The following is a 24,742-nucleotide window of genomic DNA, read 5'->3' as shown; positions in this document are numbered from 1 at the left end:
TTGATATAAATCTCAGATACAATTAACACATGCTGCCACTGCCCCTCTTATTCCATGGGCTTCAATTTTGCTGACAAGCCTATTATGTGGCACTTTATCAAACGTCTTTTGGAAGTCCATATACACCACATCAACCGCATTGCCCTCGTCAATCCTCTCTGTTATCTCATCAAAAAACTCAATCAAGTTAGTTAAACACGATTTGCCTTTACTGTACTGACTTTCCTTTATTAATCCATAATTGTCCAAGTGACTATTAACTTTGTCCCAGATTATCATTTCTAAAAGCTTCTCCACCACCGAGGTTTTTTTTTTATTCGTTCATGGGATGTGGGCGTCGCTGGCGAGGCCGGCATTTATTGCCCATCCCTAATTGCCCTTGAGAAGGTGGTGGTGAGCCGCCTTCTTGAACCGCTGCAGTCCGTGTGGTGAAGGTTCTCCCACAGTGCTGTTAGGAAGGGAGTTCCAGGATTTTGACCCAGCGACGATGAAGGAACGGCGATATATTTCCAAGTCGGGATGGTGTGTGACTTGGAGGGGAACGTGCAGGTGGTGTTGTTCCCATGTGCCTGCTGCTCTTGTCCTTCTAGGTGGTAGAGGTCGCGGGTTTGGGAGGTGCTGTCGAAGAAGCCTTGGCGAGTTGCTGCAGTGCATCCTGTGGATGGTACACACTGCAGCCACAGTGCGCCGGTGGTGAAGGGAGTGAATGTTTAGTGTGGTGGATGGGGTGCCAATCAAGCGGGCTGCTTTATCTTGGATGGTGTCGAGCTTCTTGAGTGTTGTTGGAGCTGCACTCATCCAAGCAAGTGGAGAGTATTCCATCACACTCCTGACTTGTGCCTTGTAGATGGTGGAAAGGCTTTGGGGAGTCAGGAGGTGAGTCACTCGCCGCAGAATACCCAGCCTCTGACCTGCTCTCGTAGCCACAGTATTTATATGGCTGGTCCAGTTAAGTTTCTGGTCAATGGTGACCCCCAGGATGTTGATGGTGGGGGATTCGGTGATGGTAATGTCGTTGAATGTCAGGGGGAGGTGGTTAGACTCTCTCTTGTTGGAGATGGTCATTGCCTGGCACTTATCTGGCGCGAATGTTACTTGCCACTTATGAGCCCAAGCCTGGATGTTGTCCAGGTCTTGCTGCATGCAGGCTCGGACTGCTTCATTATTTGAGGGGTTGCGAATGGAACTGAACACTGTGCAGTCATCAGCGAACATCCCCATTTCTGATCTTATGATGGAGGGAAGGTCATTGATGAAGCAGCTGAAGATGGTTGGGCCTAGGACACTGCCCTGAGGAACTCCTGCAGCAATGTCCTGGTGCTGAGAAGATTGGCCTCCAACAACCACTACCATCTTCCTTTGTGCTAGGTATGACTCCAGCCACTGGAGAGTTTTCCCCCTGATTCCCATTGACTTCAATTTTACTAGGGCTCCTTGGTGCCACACTCGGTCAAATGCTGCCTTGATGTCAAGGGCAGTCACTCTCACCTCACCTCTGGAATTCAGCTTTTGTCCATATTTGGACCAAGGCTGTAATGAGGTCTGGAGCCGAGTGGTCCTGGCGGAACCCAAACTGAGCATCGGTGAGCAGGTTATTGGTGAGTAAGTGCCGCTTGATAGCGCTGTCGATGACACCTTCCATCACTTTGCTGATGATTGAGAGTAGACTGATGGGGCGGTAATTGGCCGGATTGGATTTGTCCTGCTTTTTGTGGACAGGACATACCTGGGCAATTTTCCACATTGTCGGGTAGATGCCAGTGTTGTAGCTGTACTGGAACAGCTTGGCTAGAGGCGCAGCTAGTTCTGGAGCACAAGTCTTCAGCACTACAGCTGGGATGTTGTCGGGGCCCATAGCCTTTGCTGTATCCAGTGCACTCAGCCGTTTCTTGATATCACGTGGAGTGAATCGAATTGGCTGAAGACTGGCTTCTGTGATGGTGGGGATATCGGGAGGAGGCCGAGATGGATCATCCACTCGGCACTTCTGGCTGAAGATGGTTGCAAACACTTCAGCCTTGTCTTTTGCACTCACGTGCTGGACTCCGCCATCATTGAGGATGGGGATGTTTGCAGAGCCTCCTCCTCCCGTTAGTTGTTTAATTGTCCACCACCATTCACGACTGGATGTGGCAGGACTGCAGAGCTTTGATCTGATTCGTTGGTTGTGGAATCGCTTAGCTCTGTCTATAGCATGTTGCTTCTGCTGTTTAGCATGCATGTAGTCCTGAGTTGTAGCTTGACTAGGTTGGCACCTCATTTTTAGGTACGCCTGGTGCTGCTCCTGGCATGCTCCTCTACACTCCTCATTGAACCAAGGTTGATCCCCTGGCTTGTTGGTAATGGTCGAGTGAGGAATATGCCGGGCCATGAGGTTACAGATTGTGCTGGAATACAATTCTGCTGCTGCTGATGGCCCACAGCGCCTCATGGATGCCCAGTTTTGAGCTGCTAGATCTGTCCTGAATCTATCCCATTTAGCACGGTGGTAGTGCCACACAACACGTTGGATGGTGTCCTCAGTGCGAAGACGGGACTTCATCTCCACGAGGACTGTGCGGTGGTCACTCCTACCAATACTATCATGGACAGATGCATTTGCGACAGGTAGATTGGTGAGGACGAGGTCAAGTAAGTTTTTCCCTCGTGTTGGTTCGCTCACCACCTGCCGCAGGCCCAGTCTAGCAGCTATGTCCTTCAGGACTGGCCTGTAGTACACCTTTTTTGAACAAGGATGTAAGATTTGCAATTCTCCAGTCCTCTGGCACCACCCCCGTATCTAAAAGGAGGATTGAAAGATTATGGCCAGCTCCTCCGCAATTTCCACCCTTACTTCCGTTGTGTCCAATTCGGGGCATCACACTTTAGGAAGGAAGTCAAGACCTTGGAGAGGGTGCTGAGAAGATTTACCAGAATGGTACCAGGGATGAGGGACTTCAGGCATGTGGAAAGATTAGAGAAACTGGGATTGTTCTCCTTCGAGCAGAGATGGTTAAGAGGCGATTCATCGTTGCAGGGTTAAAATCCACAGACTGCAGCGGTTCAAGAAGGTGGCCCATCACCACCTTCTCAAGGGCAACTAGGGATGGGCAATAAATGCCGGCCTTGCAGAATTGCCCACAACCAGTGAAGAAATATTTTAAAAACTCTAATCGACGGAGCTAAATCTTCAACAATATTGCAAAAAAAAATCATTAAAATAGGTTCTTATATTTAACATAAAGACAAATCTTATTCCTGTTGGGTTTCTTATCTTTCCGAGTACTCTCTCAGAAACTGCCCACTAATTACAAGGCAAGTACTATTCTGCAGAAATAAGCAGATTAAAAATGTTAATAATTTCTTAGGGTCACTCCCCCCGCCCCCATCCTACTGGACAGTCCAGTTTTTTTTGAGTAGGTCATCCAGAATTTTCTAAAATAAAAACTGGACACCTAATCTCTGCCTTCTTCTCAAAGTTTCTCCTGTATTCCATGATGTGGGGAGGAGGGGGTTAATTGTTCAGGTTCTCAGTGAATTTTTCTCAGCAGTGAAGCACATCTCAGCACTCATACCCTCTTCTCACCCCCTGCCCCCCTCCCCTCCTCTCCCCCCCCTCACCTTGCCCTGTTTTTTTGGCTTTAAGAAAAAGTTGGAACTTCCTGTTTAAGTTTAAATCATAACTTCCAGTTTGGGCAGCTCAGTAACTTCCTGTTGTGATGCAGGATAGTTTCCACCCTGGGTAAGGAATGGTAAATGTTCAGTCGCCATTAACCTCCAAATAACAAAATACATATATTTTAAATGTTTAATGTCCAAGAACTGAAGGGGTCAGGTTAAATTAAACTATATCATATAACGTTAAAGCTCAGAAGGAGGCTATTCGGCCCATCATGCCTGTGCTGGCTCTTTGGAAGAGCTATCCAATTAGTCCCACTCCCCCTGCTCTTTCCCCGTAGCCCTGCAAATTTTTACTTCTCAACTTTCTATTCAATTTCCTTTTGAAAGTTATTATTGAATCTGCTTCCACCGCCCTTTCAGGCAGCGCATTCCAGATCATCACAACTCACTGCGTAAAAATATTTCTCCTCATCTCTGTCCTGGTTCTTTTGCCAATTATCTTAAATCTGTGTCCTCTGGTTACCGACCCTCCTGCCAATGGAAACAGTTTCTCCTTATTCACTCTATCAAAACCCCTCATGTGTGTGATGACACCTCCAAATGCAATTTTTTTCATATGTAGAATTTATTCCAAATGGTTAAGAAAGTTTTTTTTCTTCCAGTTCAAACCCCCGGCAACCCCTCCCTCTCCCCGCCCCCCCCCGCCTCGTCCACCGAAGATGTTGGCTCACAGTTTCCTGAGAGCTCAGTTACTTGGCAGAGTGTCATCCTTTGCCCAATATAGCCTGTAATTTCCTGTTCTTGCCACTTGTATTTGGCAACATTCAGGCAGGAGAGGGTGTGGAATGAGTCAGGGATCTTTTACACGAGATCCCTGCTCACTTTAATGCTCACTCAATTTTCTGCCGTCATTTCCAGTGGACAGCAGAAGTTTCCCTCCCCCCGCGTTGGGTGGGCATATCTAAAAGAGGTGGTAATGGTGCCATACATCCTATTTTTTTTTAGTAATTCCTGCCTCATTTATCCTTGGCACTCATCATTGTTCTATATAAAAAGGGTGTCCACAGTTGCTAGGTCATCGAGGAAAAGGCAGAAGTAAATTCAAGCAGCGATATCTGAAAGCTTTGCAGAGTGTCCTTGGGGGCAATTTTAATCCAACCCGCCCGTGGGGAAATTGACGGGATTGGGGGGAATGCTGGTTTTACCCCCACCTGATTTTATTGTCCATTGAAATCAACGGAGAGCAATATCGGGCAGGATGTAAAACCAGCGTTCCACCCAATCCCATGGGTTTCCCGCCCGGCCAGTTAGGTTAAAATTACCCCCCCCCCCTTTTTTTTTTGCTTCTGCCAGGTGATTAACTATCCATTTCTGCTAAGTTGCCTCCACCCCTTTCAGAAAAGGCTCAGAATGGGGTTTCTCGTGGGGATTCCTCTTTAATCCTTGTTCCCTGGAAGAGGAAGAGGAAGAAGAGGAAGAGGGAGGTCAGGTGGGTAAGGCTGTCCCCGAGACTCATGACAGCTACTAACCAGGACCCCCACACCTGAGGCTACAGGCAAAGGCACTCCTACCTGCACTTGCCCAAGGATCAAAGGAGAACCCTGAAGAGGATGTGGAGGGCAACGTTCTCCTGGCTCCAAGGCACATTCATGCCACTCTGAAACAGGAGACCTCCTCCTCCTCGTTGCCAGATCTGGCCACTGCACCAACAGTCCTGTCTACACCTTCCTCCTGTCCCACCAGCAACAGCTACCATGACTCACTGCTCCCACTCCTGCCTCCTCATCAGAGCCACTTCCAAACCTTTCCAAGAAACATGTCTGCATGCACACTGAGTTTAGTGCGACAGAATCTTAATCAGAACCCATAGATGTACCAGGTGGTTCTTTCCACCTGGCTTCCTCACGGGGACATCTTTTGAAGTGTTGAATGTGGTGGAATTGACTGATCCAGAGGATCTAAGTTGACTCCTGGAGCCGCTTTGGAAGATGAGCATTCAGGTTCATCCAGGTATCATAGTATCATAGTAAGTACAGCACAAGGAGACCATTTGGCCCATCGTGCCTGTGCCGGCTCTTTGAAAGAGCTATCCAATCGGTCCCACACCCCCTGCTCTTTCCCCATTTCCCTGTAATTTTTTTCCCTTCGAGTATTTATCCAACTCCCTTTTGAAAGTTACTATTGAATCTGCTTTCACCGCCCTTTCAGGCAGCGCATTCCAGATCATAACAACTCATAGAGTCATAGAGTTATACAGCACGGATAGAGGCCCTTCGGCCCATCGTGTCCGCGCCGGCCATCAAGCCCTGTCTAATCTAATCCCATATTCCAGCATTTGGTCCGTAGCCTTGTATGCTATGGCATTTCAAGTGCTCATCCAAATGCTTCTTGAATGTTGTGAGGGTTCCTGCCTCCACAACCCTTTCAGGCAGTGAGTTCCAGACTCCAACCACCCTCTGGGTGAAAAAGTTCTTTCTCAAATCCCCTCTAAACCTCCCGCCTTTTACCTTGAATCTATGCCCCCTTGTTATAGAACCCTCAACGAAGGGAAAAAGCTCCTTAGTATCCATCCTATCTGTGCCCCTCATAATTTTGTACACCTCAATCATGCATAAAAACATGTTTCCTCATGTTGCCTCTGGTTCTTTTGCCAATCATCTTAGATCTGTGTCCTCTGGTTACCGACCCTCCTGCCACTGGAAACACTTTCTCCTTATTTACTCTCTCAAAACCGCTCCATGGAAGCTCTGAAGCTCAGGTATTTGCAAAGTCCAATTGGGAGCCTCTGCGAATCGTACAACCAGATTACCAATGAAGTACGAGCCCCTGGTTGGATTAAGTTGCCACATTTTCCTCAAGCATCTTGTGAGGAGAAGTGTTTCCCCTGCCCTGCTTCTAGTATTGAGAGTTAACAGATTAACACAGAGATGCCCCCTACACAGCAAAGTTCCCATTCAGGCCCTTGGGTCCTCAGTCATGCAAGTACATTTGGATTGTGATTGGCGTTCGCTGCTAAGATCACACAACTTCCAATCAGAGAGAAATAGCTGATATCATATCAATTGTACAATGTTCAGCCCAGAGGGAGGCCATTCACCCATCGTGCTAGTACTAGCTCTGTCTCAGAGCCATCTGCTCCAATTTCAGTTCCCCATACCCTTTAATAGTTTTCTTCTTGATGGTCAAGCCTGGGACTAACTTGTGCATCACTGATACCTCACTTAGATCTAGGAACGAAGGGGCTTCCTTCGGGCGCCCAGGGGACACAGATGATGCTCAGTTAAGACTGACTTACCCCCAAGTTAATGAATATCAGGAGTTCACTGACATTGTCCACGTTGACTCTGATTGCACGGCTGTCCTAGCAACAGGACCGCCCCGACCCGGTTACTTTGCACGCGTGGGTTACCCGTTTCCATCTCCACACATGACGTGTCGCTACTTTGCTGATCCTGGCCCATCAGGTGAAGCTGCACAGAAGGGTCAATTGCTCGAGGCTCTGTTCCTGCCAGCGAGACCTCGCACACCGCTGGCGCACTGAAACGGACAGGGCGGAAAGTCGTGGGCAGCATGCCCGTGTGCAAGGCCTGGCAGAATTCACCCTTGAATCTCCATTAGTCCATTGTTCAAGGCCCAACTGTTTAGCTTTTCAGTGGACAGGATGAGATCAATGTGTAAAGGAGCCCCTAGGGCAGAGGGGCAACCTTATGTAACAAAGATTTTAGTGAGTTGGGGGTGGGGGGTGGGGAGAAGACACCAAGGGCTATCAGGGATTTGGAACTGCGAAAGTAAGGAGGACACATTCCATGCCAAAGATTCCCCCTCATTCCTCCCCTCCCACCCCATCGCTGCACATATATTATTGCAAAGGAGCCCCTGTTATCAGCCCCATAGGAACCATTTTGGAATTAGTATGGATGTACCATGGACCATCTCGTTGGATCCCCAAGATGGTAGCTTGCCATTCCCATTTCTTGCCCCCTTCCTTCCAATCCCATTTTCTTTCTCTTTTGTTTGAATCCGCTTCACAATTTTCCATTTTGTTTTCAGTCTCGCTAATTCACGTTGCCACCTGTACAGAACATATTTTCTCTTACGGGGCGGAGCAACCCATTGAATAGGCAGGGCAGGTGCGAGGGGGCGAGGTCACGACCATACCCGTCCGACTGGTTCCTACGGGCCTGCCTGTCACACACTCCTAACCATCGCACCCCAACTCGACATGCAAAAACAGAGAGGGAATATTATAAATCAAACACAACTTACTTCTGGCCTCTGCATTGAGTTAGCGGAACAAAAAAAAAAGGAGGACAAAAACACATCGCAGGATTAATAAGACAAGACACGGGGAGAAAGGAACACACAACAAGCAACAACAGTACAACCCCTCTCAGCCGATCACCTCTGAACCATGAAACTTCTTGCCCCAGTGACAGGCCCAACATGAGGTCGAGATTTGTACTGAAGTGTGGGGAGAGGAGGAGGAGGGGGATGGGACCAGTAGAAGATTGGAACCTGATTTGGGTGCCTTGGTGTGGTTGCTGTTCCAGTACCAGAGGATGGAGGTCCTTTAGAATGCGTGTGATTTAATGGGAAACCCCTATGGACTGGAATTCAAGGCACCTGCATCTGATTGGCTGCCACGTTTCCCTACATTACAACAGAGACTACACTTCAAAAGTACTTCATTGGCTGTAAAGCGTTTCAGGACATCCTGAGGTTGTGAAAGTTCTCTCTTTCTTTGTGTACAATACGTTTATCTGTGTTGACTGAATATTAAAAGTGCCGCTGGGATATTAACTGATGTAGCAAATTGGGAGTCTCCTATTGATATTAAATGGATCACAAATAAACTGCACTAAGTCAGAATCAAACAGGACTGGAGTGAGAAGTTTCACATGCCATTGGTGTATACCAGTGACCCTGACCCCTGACCCCAGGTACCCTTCGCAAACTCCAGCCTGTGATGATTACCAGCAGGATAAAGGAACCTGTATTTCCCTCCAAACAAATTGTAAACACTCACTACCCGCTGGTTGCTAATGGCGACTGGAGAAACAAAGAGTGCCAATGTGTGGACAGTTTCTTGTTTTCAGTTTGCTGAAACATGGAGGCACTTGATGTGACGGCAGATTTACTGACCCTTGTCTTCAGAGCCGATGTCGCCATCAATTCTCTGAGCATTGGTCACCACACTCAGGGGACTTGCACATCTGGTGCCAGCTGCTTTGTTCTCATGTAAAGGGGCTTTCAGTTACACTGGAATGGGTCACTGACTGTTGGCTATTCCTAACATAGCACCCAGTGGAGCACATCTGGAAACGCAAGCCTCTCTGACTTGTCAGGAAGAGTGATTGGTGGCGGGGTCACTCTTTCATTCCCACCAGGTCACCTCATTAGGGGTTGCCAACTCTGCTTGGTTATCGTCCAGGAGGTTTGATCACTTGCCTGCAACCACCCCTCCCCCACACTCCCGCCATTGGCTGCCCGACATGTCCATCCTCACGATGCCCCGCCTTCCCACGGCCAATTGGAAAAAGAACGGAGTCTTGGTTACTCTGATTGGATGAATTTGACTGTTGATCAAACAGCCATTTTTTCCACATTTCCAATTTTTTTTTACAACTAACAAAAAAGTGTTCAAAGAAAATGAAGAAACCCAAAATTTGGTTAAGGCTATGATTTTTCTCCCCGGGTGTTGCTCGCAGCAGTGTCCTGGAGATTAATCTTTAATTCCTGGAGACTCCAGGACAATCCTGGAGGGTTGGCAACCCTATCTCCAAATGGTCCAGTTTTATTTGGCCATAGTAATGGTTGAGGGTCAGAAAGGAGCCTGGGGATAGAAACCTCCGGATTATGCTGTGAAAGGTCACTGACCACAGCCCGGGGACAGAAACCTATCAGTTGATTTTAATCTTGTTAAAAGAAAATTAAAGCATGATTTAAAAAAAAATTAAGACATTGTGTGAAAGGGGCAGTGTCACTGATAACAGAGCAGTGCTACAACATAGGGGGCGGACATATGAGGAGAGGTTGAGTAGATTGGGACTCTACTCATTGGAGTTCAGAAGAATGAGAGGCGATCTTATTGAAACATATAAGATTGTGAAGGGGCTTGATCGGGTGGATGCGGTAAGGATGTTCCCAAGGATGGGTGAAACTAGAACTAGGGGGCATAATCTTAGAATAAGGGGCTGCTCTTTCAAAACTGAGATGAGGAGAAACTTCTTCGCTCAGGTCTGTGGAATTTGCTGCCCCAGGAAGCTGTGGAAGCTACATCATTAAATAAATTTAAAACAGAAATAGACAGTTTCCTAGAAGTAAAGGGAATTAGGGGTTACGGGGAGCGGGCAGGAAATTGGACATGAATTTAGATTTGAGGTTAGGATCAGATCAGCCATGATCTTATTGAATGGCGGAGCAGGCTCGAGGGGCCGATTGGCCTACTCCTGCTCCTATTTCTTATGTTCTTATGTTCTTATAACAGAAGGAGAGAGAACTTAAAATAAATGGCAGATTATTTCAGCTGGTAACCTGGTTACTAAATAAGCTTCAATCAATAACTTTCATGACTTTGAAATCATTATTTTGAATGCATTTCGCTGGGATAAAACGGTATTTAAATTAGACCAACATTTAACATTAATCTGTGGGTTGATAATGATGTGTTGGTCCCTAGAGAGACCTCTCCTGCAGTTAATCCACAGGTTTAATACACATCTTGAGGTCCCGAACCCATTAATACATGTGTTTCATTGATCTCAGGCTATGTTAGTGACTGGAGCTCTCTTAAACTTTAATCTGTGAGTTTGATGTAGTGTTGTGGGTATAATTCAACACCCAGAACTCCCACAGGTGGGTAGAATGTTCTACATCAAGCTCCCAGAGGAGCTGGTCTGTGGGTATATTATTTAACACTCAACTCCCTTGGACATTAGTGCTTGGATCCAATGGGGTCTGTGGTTCTTTAAGCTACCAGTCTGAGTACGATGCAGGAAACAGCTCTCTAACATTGATCACAAGATCGTAAGTGTTGGAGTTGATTGGGTTTGGAGTTCCCTACGCAGTGCAATCGAAGTACCTACTCCAATCCAGGGCCATTTCCATAGTCCACAGCAATGGCACTGAGAGACTGTTGAATTCCAAGGAATTAGCAACACAATTATGGATAGTTCTATTCTTTGAATGTCTACCCGGTGGGAATTTGCTTGAGGTTGTTTTAAGCCTTTTCACTCCAGATCCTTAAACACTAGAGAAGATTGTCATGACCTCAGTCTGAGCTGGTTTCAAAGCCGGGCTCTGTAGGTGAATGGCTGGTGTCTAACATACTGCCCCAAACCGTTCTCCTCTCAGGCAATACTGGAAATGTCCCTGTGGTAAAAACACCAAATGCAGTAGACTACCCATCTCAACAGTACGCAATCTTGAAGACTTAACTCATGATAACCCTGAAGGATGAATTCAAATGAACCACCACAAGGTTCTAACTGTACGTTGAGTTCTTTCTAATCTCTCAAATTCCTTTCATATAACAGAGCCAGAGATGTCATTCTTCATGTTCAAACTGCCAAAACAAATTGATGATGTTGAGAAGGATTAGAGACGGCCAGGATGGAAAACAAGATATAAGAGACAAATGGAATGTCAGGAGGCTGGATAAAGCAGAGAGAAAGCAGGAGAACAAGAGAGGTTGGATTGGAGGATTAACAGAGGGGGGCAGAGCTAATCTCCACACGATAGTGTGCTGGCCAGGGTTACTCCTAATATTAATCCCACACCATTTCACACGGCATCTCCATCAGCATCATCGGGAGAAAAGTCCAGGAAAGTCTTCATCAAAGCATCATAACAACAACTTGCATTTATATAGCACCTTTTAATGTAGTAAAATGTCACCAAGGTGCTTCACAGGAGCGATTATCAAACAAAATTTGACACCGAGCCACATAAGGAGATATTAGGACAGGTGACCAAAAGCTTGGTCAAAGAGGTAGGTTTTAAGGAGCGTCTTAAGGGAGGGGAGAGGTAGAGAGGCGGAGAGGTTCAGGGAGGGAATTCCAGGGTTTAGGGCCTAGACAGCTGAAGGTACAGACGCCAATGGTGGGGTGATAAAAATCGGGGATGTGCAAGAGGCCAGAATTGGAGGAGCGCAGAGATCTCGGAGGATTGTAGGCTGGAGGAGGTTACAGAGATCGGGAGGGGCGAGGGCCATGGAGGGATTTGAAAACAAGGATGCTGACTTTAACCCATATCTCCCAAAGCTGGTTTATTGAGCTATGTTTACTATCATTTTACACAATGGGATCGAAAATCACATATAATGAGAGAAATTGAAAATAGCTTGGACTTTAGGTTATGATGATAATAAAGGTTATTAATACAGATAGCTATGAGTGCTGTGAGCCCAACTGCTCAGCTGGTAACACTCTCGCCTCTGAGTCAGAGGACGGAGGGTTCAAATTTCACTCGAGGATTTGAGGCCATAACCTCGGCTGACACTCCAGTTGTAAACTGTTGGAGGTGTTGTCCTTCACAAGAGACGTTAAACCGAGGTCCCATGTGTCTGTCTGTTGCTGTGGTTCCGATAAATATCAAAAATACAATGGTGCTACTGGAAGAGCAGGGAGCTCTCGCGGTGTTCTGGCCTTGGGTCCTCCCTGTTCCCCTCAACCAGCACCACCAAAAACAGATCAACTGGGCATTCATCTCATTGTGGGACCTTGATGGGCACAAATTGACTGTTGCATTTGTTGGAGCAACAACAGTGAGCTTCCAGAAAATAATTAATTTGATGTGAAGTACTTTGGGATATCAATAATAACGTTATTATATGGATAGCTTACTGACAATGAGTGAGTTTAAAATTCTCATCCTTGTTTTCAAATCCCTCCATGGCCTCAGCCCCTCCCTATCTCTGTAGCCTCCTCCAGCCCTACAACCCTCCGAGATCTCTGCGCTCCTCCAATTCTGGCCTCTTGCACATCCCCGATTTTTATCACTCCACCATTGGCGGCCGTGCCTTCAGCTGTCTAGGCCCTAAACCCTGGAATTCCCTCCCTGAACCTCTCCGCCTCTCTACCTCTCTCTCCTCCCTTAAGACGCTCCTTAAAACCTACCTCTTTGATCAAGCTTTTGGTCACCTGTCCTAATATCTCCTTATGTGGCTCGGTGTCAAATTTTGTTTGATAATCGCTCCTGTGAAGCACCTTGGTGACATTTTACTACATCAAAAGGTGCTATATAAATGCAAGTTGTTGTTATGATGCTTTGATGAAGACTTCCTGGCCTTTTCTCCCAATGATGCTGATGGAGATGCCGTGTGATCCAAGGATTTTCTGTCTTTATTTCAGATTTCTAGCATTCACAGCTTTTTACTTTCTCTTTGTTAGTGAGGGGTCTGTGATCTGAACAGGTTGTCCAATACATGAGTTTAACTCTTTGTTTATTTGTCACTTACTGCAGTCCATTCTGCCCAGTTGCCATCTGCCATCTCCTCGTGTCCAGGAGCAGCAGGTGGGAAACGATGCCAAATGGAATCTTTTGCAGTGAATTTGTTCGCTGCGTTGGAAGCTTGGGGAAGTCTGTGCAGATATTGTATTGCACAAGAACTCAGGGCACCAACAAGGTAATTCCCAACTGAAATCAAATGGGTTGATGTATAATGTGAAAAATGGATTTTGGCCAAAACTGCAACTAATTTATTTCTGAATGCCAAACATCAGCGACTAACATTAACTAATCAATGGTTGAATCTCGCTGGTTCAGATTGGCAGGGCTTTCCTCCATTGCACCTTTTCCACATCTCCAAGATTTCCCCAATCTCTCCGTGTCTCCTAGCTCCCTTCAACAGTTCCATACAAACATATGAAATTGACAGGCAGGAAAAGACCAGTTGGTCCATCGAGCCTGCCCCACACACGCATCGTGACCAGACGCTTCCTCACGTCCCCCCCAACAGAGATGACTCCAATCTCGTTCTCCATGTCTATGAAACATTCCTTCTCCTCCCACTTCCAATGTTCAAGGCCAGCACCCATGGTGAGATGACACAGCAGTGACTGTTGGCATGAGGGTTAGACACACGAATGTGCATGGACACCACGTAAGGGAACCTGACCTTTTCTGATTAATACTGGCCGTTCATGAAACTTCGAATCTTAAGGAGTATTTAAATGTTATTCAGTAAATGAATTTGATGGACAGATAGAGAGATGGAAAGATATACAGATACACACAAGGTCAGATACAGGGACATGGACTCGGAACATCTGCTCTTGTTTTTATTGGCACAGGCAAAAAAAGAGAAAGCAACAAAAAATGAACTAAACTAGAGAACTATATCCATACGAGGCAGAGCAGTGAGGACAAGAATGCTGAATTGCAGAGGTGAGTCTGAACTGCCAGAGAGACAACGGAAAGATAACGTAACAGGTGAATACAAATCAAACATATATGAAAGGGATTTTAATACAGGGCGGGGGGTTACCCCAACTAGGCTAGGGAATATACAACTGGGCTAATGGATACCCAATGAGACTAAAGAATATACAACTGGGCTAATGGATACCCAATGAGACTAAAGAATATACAACTGGGCTAATGGATACCCAATGAGACTAAAGAATATACAACTGGGCTAATGGATACCCAATTAGATTAAAGAATATACAACTGGGCTAATGGATACCCAATGAGACTAAAGAATATACAACTGGGCTAATGGATACCCAATTAGATTAAAGAATATACAACTGGGCTAATGGATACCCAATTAGACTAAAGAATATACAACTGGGCTAATGGATACCCAATTAGATTAAAGAATATACAACTGGGCTAATGGATACCCAATTAGATTAAAGAATATACAACTGGGCTAATGGATACCCAATTAGACTAAAGAATATACAACTGGGCTAATGGATACCCAATTAGATTAAAGAATATACAACTGGGCTAATGGATACCCAATTAGACTAAAGAATATACAACTGGGCTAATGGATACCCAATTAGACTAAAGAATATACAACTGGGCTAATGGATACCCAATTAGACTAAAGAATATACAACTGGGCTAATGGATGCCAATCTAGGCTACGGAGTATAGAACTGGGCTAGGCGAGGGATTATCGCGCTCTGTTGAACTGAAGAGTGGACAGCCAGGAAACAACAGAACTTTTCTTTTGTTAAATTTGCTAAATGTTGACACGATAAAACTTAAGGGGAGGAATTACACAGAGTCCACTGATAAAAACTACACATCTCGTGGGACAGCTGCTCAAAGCAGCGATACAGGAACAAGAAGGAGGCTGGCACACACGGACGACCTGGGAGCTGGGATTCTATGAAACGTTAACAGAGATAAAATGAGGAAGGCCCACGGAGGGAGTCTCTGAGGCCGTCTACTCACTGATGAATGGCTTGTAGAAATTTCCGTTGGTGCTTGCGTACTTTGGCGTGGTCGATCTTCTTTACCAGTTTGGTGTATTTGTAAATGAGCCATGTTTCCCTGAGTACATTGGCAGCGGTGTTTTTTACCTGAAAGAAATGAACTGAAATTGAGCGACAAGTTTTTGAAGATAAAAATCCTCGTTGCAAGTGCCATTTCTTTCACTCTAATTTTCTCCTTCTTCCTCTCCCGAAGGTATTGCCTCTCTCAAGAGTCAGCCGTGGCTCAGTGGGCAGCACTCTGGCCTTTCAAATCAGAAGGTCGTGGGTTCAAGTCCCACTCGAAGGACTTGTGCATAAAATCCACTGCAGTTCTGAGGGAGCGCTGCACTGTCGGAGGGTCGGTACTGAGGGAGCGCTGCACTGTCGGAGGGTCAGTACTGAGGGAGCGCCGCACTGTCGGAGGGTCAGTACTGAGGGAGCGCTGCACTGTCGGAGGGTCAGTACTGAGGGAGCGCTGCACTGTCGGAGGGTCAGTACTGAGGGAGCGCCGCACTGTCGGAGGGTCAGTACTGAGGGAGCGCTGCACTGTCGGAGGGTCAGTACTGAGGGAGCGCCGCACTGTCGGAGGGTCAGTACTGAGGGAGCGCTGCACTGTCGGAGGGTCAGTACTGAGGGAGCGCTGCACTGTCGGAGGGTCAGTACTGAGGGAGCGCCGCACTGTCGGAGGGTCAGTACTGAGGGAGCGCTGCACTGTCGGAGGGTCAGCACTGAGGGAGCGCTGCACTGTCGGAGGGTCAGTACTGAGGGAGCGCCGCACTGTCGGAGGGTCAGCACTGAGGGAGCGCTGCACTGTCGGAGGGTCAGTACTCAGGGAGTGCCGCACTGTCGGAGGGTCCGTACTGAGGGAGCGCCGCACTGTCGGAGGGTCAGTACTGAGGGAGCGCTGCACTGTCGGAGGGTCAGTACTGAGGGAGCGCCGCACTGTCGGAGGGTCAGTACTGAGGGAGCGCTGCACTGTCGGAGGGTCAGCACTGAGGGAGCGCTGCACTGTCGGAGGGTCAGTACTGAGGGAGCGCCGCACTGTCGGAGGGTCAGCACTGAGGGAGCGCTGCACTGTCGGAGGGTCAGTACTCAGGGAGTGCCGCACTGTCGGAGGGTCAGTACTGAGGGAGCGCTGCACTGTCGGAGGGTCAGTACTGAGGGAGCGCTGCACTGTCGGAGGGTCCGTACTGAGGGAGCGCCGCACTGTCGGAGGGTCAGTACTGAGGGAGCGCCGCACTGTCGGAGGGTCAGTACTGAGGGAGCGCCGCACTGTCGGAGGGTCAGTACTGAGGGAGCGCTGCACTGTCGGAGGGGCAGTACTGAGGGAGCGCTGCACTGTCGGAGGGTCAGTACTGAGGGAGCGCCGCACTGTCGGAGGGTCAGTACTGAGGGAGCGCCGCACTGTCGGAGGGTCAGTACTGAGGGAGCGCTGCACTGTCGGAGGGGCAGTACTGAGGGAGCGCTGCACTGTCGGAGGGGCAGTACTGAGGGAGCGCTGCACTGTCGGAGGGTCAGTACTGAGGGAGCGCCGCACTGTCGGAGGGTCAGTACTGAGGGAGTGCTGCACTGTCGGAGGGGCAGTACTGAGGGAGCGCTGCACTGTCGGAGGGGCAGTACTGAGGGAGCGCTGCACTGTCGGAGGGGCAGTACTGAGGGAGCGCCGCACTGTCGGAGGGTCAGTACTGAGGGAGCGCCGCACTGTCGGAGGGTCAGTACTGAGGGAGCGCCGCACTGTCGGAGGGTCAGTACTGAGGGAGCGCCGCACTGTCGGAGGGTCAGTACTGAGGGAGTGCCGCACTGTCGGAGGGTCAGTACTGAGGGAGCGCGGCACTGTCGGAGGGGCAGTACTGAGGGAGCGCCGCACTGTCGGAGGGTCAGTACTGAGGGAGCGCCGCACTGTCGGAGGGTCAGTACTGAGGGAGCGCCGCACTGTCGGAGGGTCAGTACTGAGGGAGCGCTGCACTGTCGGAGGGTCAGTACTGAGGGAGCGCCGCACTGTCGGAGGGTCAGTACTGAGGGAGCGCCGCACTGTCGGAGGGTCAGTACTGAGGGAGCGCCGCACTGTCGGAGGGTCAGTACTGAGGGAGCGCCGCACTGTCGGAGGGTCAGTACTGAGGGAGCGCCGCACTGTCGGAGGGTCAGTACTGAGGGAGCGCCGCACTGTCGGAGGGTCAGTACTGAGGGAGCGCCGCACTGTCGGAGGGTCAGTACTGAGGGAGCGCCGCACTGTCGGAGGGTCAGTACTGAGGGAGCGCCGCACTGTCGGAGGGTCAGTACTGAGGGAGCGCCGCACTGTCGGAGGGTCAGTACTGAGGGAGCGCCGCACTGTCGGAGGGTCAGTACTGAGGGAGCGCCGCACTGTCGGAGGGTCAGTACTGAGGGAGCGCCGCACTGTCGGAGGGTCAGTACTGAGGGAGCGCCGCACTGTCGGAGGGTCAGTACTGAGGGAGCGCCGCACTGTCGGAGGGTCAGTACTGAGGGAGCGCCGCACTGTCGGAGGGTCAGTACTGAGGGAGCGCCGCACTGTCGGAGGGTCAGTACTGAGGGAGCGCCGCACTGTCGGAGGGTCAGTACTGAGGGAGCGCCGCACTGTCGGAGGGTCAGCACTGAGGGAGCGCTGCACTGTCGGAGGGTCAGTACTGAGGGAGCGCTGCACTGTCGGAGGGTCAGTACTGAGGGAGCGCTGCACTGTCGGAGGGTCAGTACTGAGGGAGCGCTGCACTGTCGGAGGGTCAGTACTGAGGGAGCGCTGCACTGTCGGAGGGTCAGTACTGAGGGAGCGCCGCACTGTCGGAGGGTCAGTACTGAGGGAGCGCCGCACTGTCGGAGGGTCAGTACTGAGGGAGCGCCGCACTGTCGGAGGGTCAGTACTGAGGGAGCGCCGCACTGTCGGAGGGTCAGTACTGAGGGAGCGCCGCACTGTCGGAGGGTCAGTACTGAGGGAGCGCCGCACTGTCGGAGGGTCAGTACTGAGGGAGCGCCGCACTGTCGGAGGGTCAGTACTGAGGGAGCGCCGCACTGTCGGAGGGTCAGTACTGAGGGAGCGCCGCACTGTCGGAGGGTCAGTACTGAGGGAGCGCCGCACTGTCGGAGGGTCAGTACTGAGGGAGCGCCGCACTGTCGGAGGGTCAGTACTGAGGGAGCGCCGCACTGTCGGAGGGTCAGTACTGAGGGAGCGCCGCACTGTCGGAGGGTCAGTACTGAGGGAGCGCCGCACTGTCGGAGGGTCAGTACTGAGGGAGCGCCGCACTGTCGGAGGGTCAGTACTGAGGGAGCGCTGCACTGTCGGAGGGTCAGTACTGAGGGAGCGCTGCACTGTCGGAGGGTCAGTACTGAGGGAGCGCCGCACTGTCGGAGGGTCAGTACTGAGGGAGCGCCGCACTGTCGGAGGGTCAGTACTGAGGGAGCGCTGCACTGTCGGAGGGTCAGCACTGAGGGAGCGCCGCACTGTCGGAGGGTCAGTACTGAGGGAGCGCCGCACTGTCGGAGGGTCAGTACTGAGGGAGCGCTGCACTGTCGGAGGGTCAGTACTGAGGGAGCGCTGCACTGTCGGAGGGTCAGCACTGAGGGAGCGCTGCACTGTCGGAGGGTCAGTACTGAGGGAGCGCCGCACTGTCGGAGGGTCAGTACTGAGGGAGCGCTGCACTGTCGGAGGGTCAGCACTGAGGGAGCGCTGCACTGTCGGAGGGTCAGCACTGTCGGAGGGTCAGCACTGAGGGAACGCTGCACTGTCGGAGGTACTATCTTTTGGATGAGACGTTAAACCGAGGCCCTGTCTGCCCTCTCAGGTGGATGTGAAAGATCCCATGGCACTATTTCGAAGAACAGCGGGGGAGTTCTCCCCGGTGTCCTGGGCCAATATTTATCCCTCAACCAACATCATTAAAACAGATTATCTTGTTGTTATCTCATTGCTGTTTGTGGATCTTGCTGTGTGCAAATTGGCTGCATTACAACAGTGACTCCACTTCAAAGAGTACTTCACTGGTTATAAAACATTTTGGGATTTCCCGAGGGTGCAATAAGGTGTAATATAAATGCAAATTCTTTCCTTCTATTGTTCCTTTGGATAATAGAAAGAGAATAAAAGGAAGATTAGCCATGGTTTCCAATCCATGTTGCCTTTCCAATGATCACTGACAAAAAACGTGTGGGGATGATTTTGAGCCCCTTCTCCTGGCGTTAACGGGGCGGTAATGACCTCGATATGGGGTCGGGAGCCTTACACCCCCCCCCACCCCCGTTACCACCGGCAACGCGGCTGGCGCCATTTTGAAAGGGGCCTACCGTCGGGTGTCCAAAGCGCCCGCCTGTTTCAGGCAATAGGCCCCTTTCAATATAGAAATCGGAGCGGGGGTCCTGCAATGTAAACAGGACTTTGATTGCCATGTTAGGTCGGAGCCTGCACCGAGCTCACTCCGACTAGTCCCACGGGCGATGAAAAAGAGGGTCGGCCAAAGGTCAGCGTCCAATTATTTTTACGGGCCCTGGAGGAGCAGGAGTAACCTGGGGCTGCTGACCCTCAGGGAGCCCCACCTTCCACAATTGCGACGCACCCCCCACCCTCCCACACCCTTGCTGGCTTTCGGGCCGGCCTAATCTCGAAGCCCTGATCCATTTGCCAGATTTCAATGAGGCCGGTAGGATTTCAAAATGGCTGGAGGGGGTCTCAAAATGGCTGGAGGGGGCTCTTCGCTCCAGGAACAGTCAACACAGGCCCCTAGGGTCGTCTCTCCGCGCCCGGTTGTGACAGGCTCTTACCCGCTTTGTTAGCTGCGTGTCCATCATGAAGTTGTGCACGTGCTTCTCAGCTTTGGTAAGTTCTAATTTCCTTGCAACCACAGCGACCACAAGCGCCGTACAGCCAGCTCCCTTCAAGAGAAACAAAAGCACAATACACAAATATACAAGTACACAAGCTCCCAGCGGGCCCTCAGTCACGGTCACCAACCCTCCAGGATAGTCCTGGAGTCTCCAGCAATTAAAGATTCATCTCTTGGAAGAATAAACCCGGGAGAAAGATCATAGCGGGCGTTAAAAAAAAATTGTGTGTGATTGTTCTTCATTTTCTTTGAACGCTTTCAATTCTAAAAAATATCGGAGATGGGGGAGGGGGGTGGGGGAGGGGAGATATGGCTGTTTGACTGACAGTCAAGAATGATCCAATCAGGTAAAGAAGACTCTGTTCGCTTTCTGATTGGCCGTGGGAAGGCTTGACTCCGCAAGGATGGACATGTTGGGCGACCAATGGCGGGAGAGTAGGGGGGTGGGGCGGTTGGAGGCAGGAGGGGAGGTCATGTGATGAAACCTCTGGGTACATGTCCAACCAGAATTGGTGACCCCTTACCCTCAATGGGCATTGAATTGGTCTCGGGCGATAACGCAAAAAACAGGCGATAGCGAATCAGCCGCCAGTTTTAGACTCCGTCCTGATTGAAGTCAACAGAACAGGAAATCGGGTGAGGTGTAAAGCGGGGCTGCTGATTGGCTATTGCCCCAGACCAATCTCGCCCCCAGTGGGTTACTGATAGTAGCATTTAATCAACTGGTGGAAGGGTCAGTAAATATGGCTACTAAACCAAACTGTCATTACCCCCAGGCATTGTGCCTTCATTGTTTGTTCTAACTACCCCTTCTCCCCCTCCACACACTGGCTAATCACCCCCCCCCCCCACCCATGCCCTGTGCCCTTCCTCGACCAAAGGGTTAATTCCCTGGTGGTTTGTCAAGTCCTGCATCCTGGCGCTTACGGTGGCTGCTGCTCAATCAATTCCAACAACCCTCCACTCGCTTCTAATTACAACCCAGCTCTTCAATCTCTACAGAAACATTGAAGAAGGAGGAATGCACAGGCCGGGGACGTCAACTTGAGAGGATACCCAGGTGCGGAGCGTCTGGGACAGGCCAATCAGGGTGGCCGCAGACTTGTGCTGCAGGATATTCTGGCTCATCCGCCACTTGATGTCAAACATGCTCGGTGACAGTCGGGGAATTGATGGTGATGGAGGTGAATCTGGTTATCGGAACCTCACATATGAAATCTGACCCCATGTTTATGGGGACATGTTCATGGAGAGGCAGCCTCTTTAGAAACTTGGTGCAAACATTAATTTTAATCATATTGATGTTCATTAGCCACTTAAGGTTTGGCACACAGAATATATGACGGGAACACGGGAATTTATATGAACAGGAAAAAGTTATTAGACAAACAAGTTTCTTTTTCATAGATCAACCCCACTGACTCATCATCTCGCCATCTCCCCCAACCCCACCTTCTCGCCATCTCCCCCAACCCCACCTTCTCGCCATCTCCCCCAACCCCACCTTCTCGCCATCTCCCCCAACCCCACCTTCTCGCCATCTCCCCCAACCCCACCTTCTCGCCATCTCCCCCAATCCACATTCCTAATATGTGGAATTATTCTGGTTGTTTACTGTCATTTTATCATAAAATCTTACCATGATCCCTGTCAGCAGGCAGACTCCTTTCCCACAGTATGTATGAGGCACCATATCACCATATCCAATCGACAGAAACGTGATTGAAATTAGCCACATCGCTCCCAAAAAGTTGCTGGTGACTTCCTGTGTATCGTGGTATCTGTTAGGGTTTAGAGCAGAAGAGCATTATTACATAGAATGTACAGCACAGAAACAGGCCATTCGGCCCAACAGGTCCATGCTGGTGTTTATGCTCCACACGAGCCTCCTCCCTCCCTACTGCATCTCACCCTATCACCATATCCTTCTATTCCTTTCTCCCTCATGTGTTTATCCAGCTTCCCCTTAAATCCATCTACACTATTCGCCTCAACTACTCCTTGTGGGAGCGAGTTCCACATTCTCACCACTCTCTGGGTAAAGAAGTTTCTCCTGAATTCCCCATTGGGTTTATTAGTGACTATCTTATATTTATGGCCCCCAGTCGTGAGCCCAACTCACACAAGGTACCAGGGCACCAGGCACCTCACCGAAAAACGCCTATATGCCTTTTCTTCACTGAATCCATCTGAAGGGCTGAGAGTAGTGTAGTTCACTACACTGCTGTACAAGCCAATCAAGGACTGAAGTAAAGTTCCATTCAACATGAAGCTGGATGACTGAGGAGGTACAGCAAAGATAGAGCAGAACTGTGTTATACCAGAGCCAAGACTCTGACAGAAAATGGAAAAAACCTGTAGACAAGTGAAGTCTCATAACAAACTTTTTTTTCAACTTAAGTGTTAAAACTAATATATTTTGGTAGCATATAATTTTAAAGCTGTTCCTGGCAATTGCAAATCTTTCTTACTGTAATATTAGGGTTTATTTCAGGGTCATAGTGCGTGAGCTGGACTCTTGACCAATGGCCACCTGGGGAGGGCAGTTAGCAGGACTTGCCAGTGGTCAAAGGGTTAATCCCAACTGGATGGTCAGAAATCAGTTGAAATCAAGGCTCCAACATGCAGTGTAACATTATAGAAAATGGACACAACCATACCAGCGAACCATGTCAGTTCCTGCCTGGTTTCCATGGTCAGGGAGAATAATCCACATATGAATTCTCACCCTTGTGTTCAAATCTCTCCATGGCCTCCCCCCTCCCTATCTCTGTAACCTCCTCCAGCCCTACAACCCTCCGAGATCTATGCACTCCTCCAATTCTGGTCTCTTGTCCATTCCTGATTTTAATCGCTCCACCATTGGCGGCCGTGCCTTCAGCTGCCTAGGCCCTAAGCTCTGGAATTCCCTCTTTAAATCTTTCCGTCTCTCTACCTCTCTCTCCTCTAAGATGATCCTTAAAACCTACCTCTTTGGCCAAGCTTTTGGACACCCGTCTCTTTACGTGGCTCGGTGACAAATTTTATATAGGCGCTATATAAATGGTTGTTGTAGATCCAGATACCCCACAATTCACTGCGGTGGAGGCAATGATATCATTATGCACATCAGACGTTTGTCGCAGTTTTGCAGCGAAGACCGATGGTGGGTGTGAAATATCTTGACTGCGGCTCTCAGAGCTGTGAAAAACACCCAGCAGGACAATTCTAGATTCAGTCCTTCCAAACTTGAGCTGTGTCTGCAGAAAGCATTTCACGCTGTATATCACTGGGGTACAGTACTGGTGGGCACAGGTCTGTCACTGTATAACACTGGGGTACAGTACTGGTGGGTACAGGTCTGTCACTGTATAACACTGGGGTGCAGTATTGGTGGGCACAGGTCTGTCACTGTATATCACTGGGGTACAGTACTGGTGGGCACAGGTCTGTCACTGTATAACACGGGGGTACAGTACTGGTGGGCACAGGTCTGTCACTGTATAACGGGTACAGTACTAGCAGGTACAGGTCTGTCACTGTATAACACTGGGGTACAGTACTGGTGGGTACAGGTCTGTCACTGTATAACACGGGGGTACAGTACTGGTGGGTACAGGTCTGTCACTGTATAACACGGGGGTACAGTACTGGTGGGTACAGGTCTGTCACTGTATAACACTGGGGTACAGTACTGGGGGGTACAGGTCTGTCACTGTATAACATGGGGGTACAGTACTGGTGGGTACAGGTCTGTCACTGTATAACACTGGGGTACAGTACTGGTGGGTACAGGTCTGTCACTGTATAACACTGGGGTGCAGTTTGGTGGGCACAGGTCTGTCACTGTATATCACTGGGGTACAGTACTGGTGGGTACAGGTCTGTCACTGTATAACACTGGGGTGCAGTATTGGTGGGCACAGGTCTGTCACTGTATATCACTGGGGTACAGTACTGGTGGGCACAGGTCTGTCACTGTATAACACGGGGGTACAGTACTGGTGGGCACAGGTCTGTCACTGTATAACGGGTACAGTACTAGCGGGTACAGGTCTGTCACTGTATAACACTGAGGTACAGTACTGGTGGGTACAGGTCTGTCACTGTATAACACGGGGGTACAGTACTGGTGGGTACAGGTCTGTCACTGTATAACACGGGGGTACAGTACTGGTGGGTACAGGTCTGTCACTGTATAACACTGGGGTACAGTACTGGGGGGTACAGGTCTGTCACTGTATAACATGGGGGTACAGTACTGGTGGGTACAGGTCTGTCACTGTATAACACTGGGGTACAGTACTGGTGGGTACAGGTCTGTCACTGTATAACACTGGGGTGCAGTTTGATGGGCACAGGTCTGTCACTGTATATCACTGGGGTACAGTACTGGTGGGCACAGGTCTGTCACTGTATAACACGGGGGTACAGTACTGGTGGGCACAGGTCTGTCACTGTATAACGGGTACAGTACTGGCGGGTACAGGTCTGTCACTGTATAACACTGGGGTACAGTACTGGTGGGTACAGGTCTGTCACTGTATAACACTGGGGTACAGTACTGGTGGGTACAGGTCTGTCACTGTATAACACGGGGGTACAGTACTGGTGGGTACAGGTCTGTCACTGTATAACATGGGGGTACAGTACTGGTGGGTACAGGTCTGTCACTGTATAACACGGGGGTACAGTACTGGTGGGTACAGGTCTGTCACTGTATAACACTGGGGTACAGTACTGGTGGGTACAGGTCTGTCACTGTATAACACTGGGGTAAAGTACTGGTGGGTACAGGTCTGTCACTGTATAACACGGGGGTACAGTACTGGTGGGTACAGGTCTGTCACTGTATAACACTGGGGTACAGTACTGGTGGGTACAGGTCTGTCACTGTATAACATG

At 49.6% G+C, this 24,742-nt stretch overlaps 1 protein-coding gene across 1 annotated transcript in view; it reads right to left on the bottom strand.

Annotated features, from left to right (window-relative positions):
* Positions 1-24,742, bottom strand: part of LOC137299644 (small conductance calcium-activated potassium channel protein 2-like) — a 73,143-nt gene that overhangs the window by 7,784 nt on the left and 40,617 nt on the right. Inside the window, exons 5-7 of the mRNA XM_067968561.1 lie at positions 21,498-21,639; positions 19,797-19,907; positions 15,013-15,140 (exon numbers count right to left, since the gene is read on the bottom strand). Of these exons, the coding sequence (XP_067824662.1) occupies positions 15,013-15,140; positions 19,797-19,907; positions 21,498-21,639 (381 nt within the window). The remainder of the gene's footprint in view (positions 1-15,012; positions 15,141-19,796; positions 19,908-21,497; positions 21,640-24,742) is intronic.

This window comes from Heptranchias perlo, chromosome 29, assembly GCF_035084215.1.
Source record: "Heptranchias perlo isolate sHepPer1 chromosome 29, sHepPer1.hap1, whole genome shotgun sequence".
Taxonomy (NCBI): domain Eukaryota; kingdom Metazoa; phylum Chordata; class Chondrichthyes; order Hexanchiformes; family Hexanchidae; genus Heptranchias; species Heptranchias perlo.
Note: the sequence above shows the minus strand (reverse complement) of the source record. Positions and strands in the feature narration are given on the sequence as shown.